At 41.3% G+C, this 8,929-nt stretch overlaps 1 protein-coding gene across 1 annotated transcript; it reads right to left on the minus strand.

Annotated features, from left to right (window-relative positions):
* Window positions 1-5,469: 5,469 nt before the first annotated feature.
* On the minus strand, window positions 5,470-7,053 carry TUSC1 (tumor suppressor candidate 1). The gene has a single exon (XM_084787931.1). It carries the CDS (start codon window positions 6,713-6,715, stop codon window positions 6,104-6,106), a length of 612 nt encoding a protein of 203 aa, XP_084644057.1. The 5' UTR covers window positions 6,716-7,053; the 3' UTR covers window positions 5,470-6,103.
* Between the last annotated feature and the right edge of the window lie 1,876 nt (window positions 7,054-8,929).

The raw sequence follows: 8,929 nt of genomic DNA on the forward strand, positions 1-8,929 counted from the left end.
TCTCAGCCAGGCTTAGAGCTATTCTAATGGGATTAGCAATATAAGTTATCTTCTTGTTCTGCAGTTTGATTTCTTTACATCCCGATTACAGCCGCTCCCTCATCATATATATATTTTTATAGTTTATATGGTTTTATAAGTGTTGGTTTCAATAGGCTTGCTTTTGTAGGTTGAAGACTTTTGAGATATCATTCTTGTTATTTTTCTAGTTATTTAATAAGGAGATAAAATATATCTAGGCATGGTGGCACATGCCTTTAATCCCAGCACACATGAGGCAGAGGCACGGGGATTGCTGTGAGTTTGAGGACAGCCTGGGCTACAAAGTGAGTCCAGGACTGCGAAGGCTAACACAGAGAGACCCTGTCTCAAAAAAAAAAAAAAAGAAGAAGAAGAAGAAGAAGAAGAAGAAGAAGAAGAAGAAGAAGAAGAAGAAGAAGATAAGATACTATATGTGACACATTGTTTCCATATAGACTGGCACTTGTCTTTCTCAACCCTCTCCCCCTTGCCCTTAGTCTCCTTTTTCTCCTAAGAAAATTGTGTTTCCACTTTTATTTCTCCTACACAGACATACACAGATACACACAATTGTTTTTATGTATCCATAAAAAGTCACTTTTATATCAGTAAAAATGGGTAGAATACACTGGAAATTCATGTTTGTGTATAAAAAATATGTGTGACTGTGTATGTATCCTGGCATTTACATTTGTTTGTCTTTTTAGAATCTCTGTGCAAATGGAAAAAAACCAGAAATCACTTTAAGGACCCTGGTTATCATATTCTTAACAGTGAATACTTATAATAAAACAACCTCCTTCACTATGTCCAACCTCTTAAAGTCTCACTGTCTCTTAATACCACCACCACAGTGGTGGAGATGGAATTCAAAAATAAACCTCTGAGCTACAACGAACAAAAAAACTGTAGGAACTATAATGACAAGTAATGCGATCACTGAATTTTACAATAAGACATATCTGCTATGGATTAAACACGTCATAACTTAATTCTCATTGTTGAGGTATGCAAATCCTAGTTTGAGCTTTACCTTTTGAAAAATGAGCAGTGTTAACTGCTTTTCTCAGATGAGTCTATAATCAGCCGGTTTTTGTTGATCTTTTATTTTTACTGCATGAGTATATTTGTATACTCTCTTTATCATATATTCAACTATATCGTTGTTACACACATAAGGGCACACACATGCATGCACACACATATAAATTTTTCATGATAGTGCCTGCCTTTACATATATAATTTTGCCATGATAATACATATCTTTATCACAGAACTCAGAGGCAGAAGCAATCAGATCTCTATGAATTCAAAGTCTGGTCTATATGGCAAGTTTTGGAGCATTGAAGAATGTACAGTTAGACACTGTGTCCACATAAAAGAAAGAAAATACACACAGAAGAAGAGTATACCAATTTATAGTTAATCATCACTTCACTAAATAGAAAAGTTCATTGTGATTCATAAAAAATTTCCAAATATTTCATGTCAAATTCTCAGTAAAAATTTATTCCTTTTAGAAAAAAAAGCATAAAATGTGCTTTTTGTGTTGGAATCAAGATTGTGGTTGCTAAAATTTTTAGCATACATTATAAAATAAATGTATTAACTTAGTATTATTTTCATTATGATAATGCCATGAGTTGGGAAACCTGTCTCAAAAATATTTAAGTGTGGCAAGGATAGCTTTTTGTATGACCATTGCTGTAAAATCTTATTTTATAATGCTTTTGTCTTACCATCCCAATTTCATACAGAAAAAAAGATAAAGTATATTTTTAGAGGATACAGCTATTAAAGCCAATTATTCTCAATATATTTTTTTCTGAAATTGCACATTTCGTTTGCTTATATCAATAAACTGTAAAACTTATTTTCATTGAATAACTAATGTGAAATTATGACAATAACATGTTCCTTTAATAATCTAGAATATGCTGTACTTTCAATTTCATACCGATTAAACTAAGCAGCTGGTAATTTCTGTAATGTCAACTTTACCCACTCTTTAAATGACTGCATGTTTCATTACAGCAAGTCATCTTTCACAATGCAATACACATAACACATGTCCAACAGGAATGTCCTTAAAGTGGACATGTCTATTCGCCTTCTTGCATGTTATAGGATATGCTGGTTTGAGAATTTTAAAAAATATTTCATGAAATTTTCACAAAAGTAAATATGTGTCTGTACCTCATTATATTTTTTCCACCAGTAATCTAATTTGTTTTTATTCATACTAACACTGAACACAACTTTAAGACAAAATAATTGAAGGATAGTATAAAAATGTATTTCGTTTGTTGAATTTTCTAAATTTTGTGATATTCAGAAACATCTTTAAACATTGTTTTACATTATTTTATTTAGGTTTCTGTGAAAATACTTAAAATGACATGTTTAAAAACAAAACAATAGTACATTCAAATAAAATATGGATTTGCTATTTTCATGCCAAAAAATGTCATCACCACCAACTGAGCACTTACTTTAAAGTGGGCACCTTACTTTTAATATCTCAATAAATATGCTGCAATTATTTTACCATATGGCCTAATAATGTTTATTATTAGATCCATAATTACTATTATGGTAGTATTTTCTAACACACTAGCAATCAATAAGACACAGACACCTGTTATATTTTCAAATAGCCTTAGTTAACCTGGGGCAGGGCAGATGGTAATCCCCTAAACTACTTCCCATATTGGGTGAGGTATGGGATACCTATTGATTCTGCTTCTAATAATTTCTATCAAATTACCTCCCATCCATAATCCCAAATACTTGCTAATTATAATCATTTGGGGCAAGTCTCCATTCATGCCTGCCATGTGCTTCTCCTCCACCTAACCCGTGGCACAGCCTTCTTCTCCTCTCCTTTTCTCTGATCTCACCTTCTCCCAAGATTCTGTCTCCCAAAGCAGGGGAACCTTAGCCATTGGGCCTGCCCAGGTGAGATGGCCTTTTATTTGTCAAACAGGTTAGGCTCTTAGGTGAGGTTCAGGTGGGGCACAGAGACAGCAAGCAGTAATTAACATCAAAATACATCAGACCAACCTCCAAGAGTAGGCCTTGTGTTCATTTCCCTAATGAGAAAAGTAAGTTCTAGAGAAGTTAACTAAATGAAAGCTAAAGCTACAGTGAAATAGCTATAGGGCATATAATCCTTTCATTTTATTTTTAAACTCTAATGTCTTCTATAAATGCTTTATTTACCTGTAAAAACATGAAAGGAATAGGGACAGTATTAATTTTCATGTACCTACTCCTTCTCAGCAAATTCTTTCTCATATGCTTTAGCCACTGTGGGAACTGCAAAAGGGCTGGCTTCCCTGAGCAGAAGCCCCCTCCCTATCCTATGCTTAATCAGCTTGAAGTCAACTTAACTGGGAGATACATTAGGGGCTCACTTCCCTGAGATCCAAACAAAAGCTCACTTTATCAGATCAGGGCCAGCCTCCCCTTCCCTAATTGTGTGGAAGACCCCCCCACCCCCCACCCCACCCCCACAGTGTAACAGCTATAGCAAATGAAAATTTTAGATAAGAGTCCCCCTGCAGAATGACTCAAAGATCCTCTGCCCTATACCTTATTAATTGAGGCCAACTTCCCCTATGCTTCTTACCCAATTATATGATGCAAAGGCTGGGAAAGTCCTGCTTGTGGTTTCTGCCTTTAAAAAGCTTATATTTGAAGGAATCAAGCCGCCTACCTTCCTCAGCCTCCAGGGAATGAAAGATCAATTAAAAAACAACAACAAGAAACAAACAAGCAAACAAAAACCTGTGTACATTGCATCTGACTGGTCTCTGGTAGTCTGTGAAGTTTCGTGACTTGAATGGGCATTACACCACAGAGGAAGATTTCAGTATTCACAACTGAACATCAATTACCTATAGGAAATATGGAAAGTGTTCTTTAAACATTGTGGGGTTTTGCTGTTGTTGTTTTTAGTTTGAGGATTTTTGTTCTGTTTTTGTTTTTTGTTTTTTGTTTTTTGTTTTTACTTTTTTTGAGAAGGGTTTCTCTGTGTTATCCTGGCTGTCATGGACACTTTGTACACAAGGCTGGCCTGGAACTCACAGTGATCTGCCTGCCTCTGCCTCCTAAGTGCTGGGATTAAAGTTGTGCACCACCAAACCCACCTTCTTAAACATTTTTTTAACAAGGAATGTCACTGTTTCTTTGATCCTTGATTTGCAATAAGTATTTGAATTGAAACCTTTTTGAATTTTCTGTGTACAATATACATTTATTTATATCTCTACTTATTTGCCCCTCCCTTGAAGTGTTTCCTGTTGTTTAAACATTTTTGAACTCTGACACAAGCAATACTCCAGAGCTGCCTGCACCTATGTGGAATACTCTGAAAGACCCTCCATGTCACCTTCTGCAGGTCCTTCAGAAGTTGTTTCCTCTCAAAGGCAAGCCACAAAATTCACAATTTGCTTTTCTTTTTTTTTTTTTTTTTTTTTTTTCACAATTTGCTTTTCTCTAAGACAAGTTAGAGAAACTTTCCTCATAGACAGCTATAAAATGTATAAATACTTTAAATGCCTTATGCTTCCCTGTTTGAGATAGTCATAAAGAACATATCTGGTCTAACTTGATAGTTGCCATAAGACCAACATTTTGAAAGGAATCATGACCAGTGCCCAGGGGGAAGAAAGCCACACAGGAAGTCAAGAAGACAGTAAATAGGTGGGACTTCCTAGCTTTCTTTCTCAGTCTGTAACTATTAGCCTATAACTATCATTTGCCCACTCCTGTGTGGCTACACATTTATTCAGTGGTTTCATGAGAGGCCCCTGGGTCTCTGGGGCATGTAAAATTCTAACTATGCTTTCCATGGATTGACCTGACTTGTTATGGAACTGATATCAATGATCTTTGTGGTCAGTAAGGAAAGATCACACATTTTTTTGCTTCCACAAGTTTTATCAGATACATTGTAATTCTTCATTGCTTACTAGGCAAAAAGCAATAGACATGATCATGGAGCAGGACATGTTGCTGATGGTAGAGGCTTGTGATCCTAGCACTCAGTAGGCTAAGGGAGAGTTCAAGCCACACTGGCTACTGAGCATTACCCTGTCTCAAATAAATAAACAAACAGATTTAAGAAAACAAGCTTAGAGCTTCTGTTTTCTGGTAGGAAGCACACAACTTAAAATATAATGTGCAAGTAATTTATATTTCCATGAAAGTTGTTAAATATTAGGCAAAATAACCATGAGCTAAGTGAATAAGCACTGTTAATCTAAAATATAGTAATAATAAGTGTTCAAACTATCTTGGGATTTTAAAAGATATAATCATCCAAATAATCCAAAAGATTGCAAAAGTTAAAGCCAGGTATTAAATATGTAACATTTATGCATTTATAAGTTCAGAGGAACCAATAAAGCTTCAAAACACATCAAATGATAGTCACGGAAATCTTAAATTTTAATGCACCAGTTTTATTTGTCAACTCAAATAATCACCTGTCAGAATATACTCTAAAAAAGTCTCTGGAGGCCAACACACCAGAATATATTAAACATATGTTGATTGGAGTGACAGGCAGTTATAAATATTTTTTTCTTTATAAAAAGGTAGTACCTCATGGAATATCCAAGTAATACCAATTTATAAAACATCCTTAAAATGTGGGTCATGTAAGAGATAATATCAGAGAGTTTAGGGGACAGAAGAATGAAGAGGCATTATGAACTCATTACACTATTCATCCTTCAAAGAATCAAAAATGGAGGGGTGCGGGGGTAAAGATACACAACTGGTCCTCACAACACTTTGAAAAGTTCAAGAATTTAGGAGATGCTGCCGGGCACCCAGTTCTTGCTGCGCTAGGCCCCTCTCAATACACTAGCAAAGTCCCTGGCAGTTGCTCTGCACTTGGGTGGAAACTCCTCTCCATCTGGCAGGCCAACTGAAGTCCTCTCCGGAAGTGCCTATGGGTGGGGCCAGAGTCCCGGGAGCGCGAGTCCTTAGCTTCCGCGTGCGGAGAGGGGCGGGGCGCAGGGGGGCGGGGCGATATCTGGCCCCACCCGCCCCTCCCGCCACGCCCCTTGGCTACAGCCAAGGGCCGGGAACATCCTGGTCCTGGGCGGCCAGGCCGGTGGCCGTTTCTCGGGGCGACGGCTCCACGATGGCTGTCGGCGGGCGCGCGCCCCGCTGCTCCAGGTGCAGCTGCAGCAGCGCCCGGCGGTACATGACCTCCAGCTTCTCTAGCCGGGCCCGCAGCGTCCTGGGGCTGCCAGGCTCGTCCTGGGGGGCTCCGCCTCCAGCCCCGCGGTCGGTGGGGGGCTCGTCTCGGGCGACGGTCGGGTCGGTGGCCTCGCGCTCGCCGCTGTCGCCCGGCAGCCGCAGAGCCTGGCGGAAGAGGCTGCGGTTCTCGCGCTTCAGCCGCCGGTTCTCCAGCCGCAGGCGGGCGTTCTCCTCGCGCAGCCGCGCGTTCTGCCGGTCCCGCTCGTCGCGCGCGCGCAGGGCCTCCAGGTGGCTGGCCGCCAGGTCGGCGAAGCGCTCCTCCAGCTGTCGCCGGGCGCCGCCCGCTCGGCCTCGCCAACCCACGCCGCCACCGACGCCGTCACGGGCCCGGCCGGGGCGGCCCGACTCTCCGCGGTTCCCGCCGCCGTCCCCGCCGCAGCTCCCGCGTCGGGTGGCGCCACCACGCATGCGCCACATCGGTCCGGTCCGGTCGCGCCGCCAGCTCCGTGGGCCTCGGGGCGGCGCGCGGTGCGCGGGCGAGCGTGGGCCCGGCCGGGCTCGCGGGCGCGGGCGGAGGAGGCAAGGTGGCGGGCGGCTCTGGCGGGAGGCCAGGGGAGGCCGGTAATCGGCCCGAGCTGAGGCGTGTCCTCGTCTCTCGCGGCCGAGCGGGTTCCCCCGGGGCCTGTGGTCGCCAGTTGGCTCACAGGCGACGTCCCTGGGGAGCGCTCTGCTGCCCTGCCTGGTGTCCGCGCCCGGAAAGCCTTGTCCTCCTCTGGGCGCTGCCACCGGCTCCCCCGCGGGCCTGGGCACTGCGGAAACACGCCCGCCTCTCGCTTATCTCTGGCACAGCCCCCAAAGCTTACTTTGGGACTTACATGGCAGTCTCTGAACTAATACAGTGAGTTCGGAGATGGCCATGGAGCAAAATTAATTGATAATTACAGTATTTGAAACCTACCTGCTTAGCCACGCCCATGTGTAAGAAGCACAGAACATTGTTGGGCTGAGCACCTGCCTTGAGGTTCCCAGACTGCCAACAGGTAGCCCTCCTGGAAGTAAATCCCTATTTCTGAACAGCCTGTGTGTTGGAAATTAATAAGGTTATAATGGGTCATTTCTCAAGGGTAGTCCTTAGGACTTAGGAAACTAAAGTTTTATTTCATTTGTTCAAGATATTGAGTATTCAGAAGGGTCCAAACTATCTGGAGACAATTGAATGCTTACCCCTATGTGAAGCACATTGCTTTTTTTTCCCCTAAGGAGCTCAACCTACAAAGGCCCTGAATTATTGAAAAGACAATCAAGAGTTATATACTGAAGTCAGAATCTGAGAAATACGTGGTAACAAGAATCTGTGTTTCAAACAAGGTTCTGTGTGATTTTTTTAGGTTCCTTGGGATCTCCAAAACCACTGGAGCAAGGAAACGGAACAGGTCCTGCCGCCGTAGGAGAACTATGGTTCAAATAAGTAGCTAGGAAAACAAATAATTGCTCAACTATTGTCCTTCCTTTAAGTTTTCCACCTAAAATGATAAAATACTTCAAATTTACTTCAGCTCTAAACAGTCATTGCATGAAATAAGTAACAAGGATGTTTCAGAAGTTTGGTGGGTTTAGTTTAAGGAAAGAGTGTGGTTCTTAATTTACATGAAAAGCAGCTGCAGACAAAGCCTGCCTCCCCTGTAGAAGATTTAGCCAAGACTGTGCTGTTTCTTAGCACTAGGGAATGCTCCTGTCATAGAGAAGCTGGTTCTCTCCTGGGTTTGGACATAACAACTTTTGTGAGTCTAGAATAATTGCATACCTCACAATGAGTACAGTAAGAAACGTGACAGGAATCACCGCCTGCCCCTACATGTTATAAATTAGGTACCAACCTGTTTTTATTAGCTTTCTTTTATCCCATTTATGAAACTATGTATTTTACTATTTTCAAGATTCAAGCCATGCTCTTTTTTTTTTTATACAGTATCTTGTAATGAAGTATTTAATTGTCTCTTTTGCTAAAGAACACCAGCCCGGGCAGAATGAGGGTCTCCATGCTCTCTGCTTTAGACCCCACTCTTGGTACTTCTGTCTTGGTAATGAAGTAAAGCTAAATGGCATACCATGCAGATAGGACTGGTTAGAGCTGTACCAGTTTATATACCACGCAGATAGGACTGGTTAGAGCGGGTACCAGTTTATATTGCCCATCTAGTTGATACAGTAAATACCTGTATGTGTATTTTCACAAGAGAGCAGAATCTTGTTAGTTTCACCTCTCTGAGTTAGGTAGATGGTACAGGTTTTCTTGTAAAAGAAGAAGGAAGGTAGAGAATGAAAACAAAGAAGAAAATGCAGTCCAACAAAAAGATGAGTAAAAATCATGAAGACTACCTTTTATAAATTATTTAAAGTTTGGGTAGTTTATCTGCATGTCTCTGTACCAGGAACACACTCCCCTCAAAAGTCTGAAGTCAAAGGGTGTCGGATATCCTAGGAGTAGTACCGGGTTCCTCTAGAGGAGCAGCTGTCTCCCAAACCTGAAGGTTTCCTTATTAATTCACATAAATATTCACTTATGGCTAATAAAGAGTATATGAATATTAATCAGTAAGAATTGAAAACAGTGTAAGATCTAAATTAAGGTATAGTGACAGCAGAATGAAACAAATGATCACTGCTAAAATTATTGGTTTGTACTTAAAT

The sequence above is a fragment of the Acomys minous genome, assembly GCF_964271855.1.
Source record: "Acomys minous genome assembly, chromosome: 1".
In the NCBI taxonomy this organism is placed as follows: domain Eukaryota; kingdom Metazoa; phylum Chordata; class Mammalia; order Rodentia; family Muridae; genus Acomys; species Acomys minous.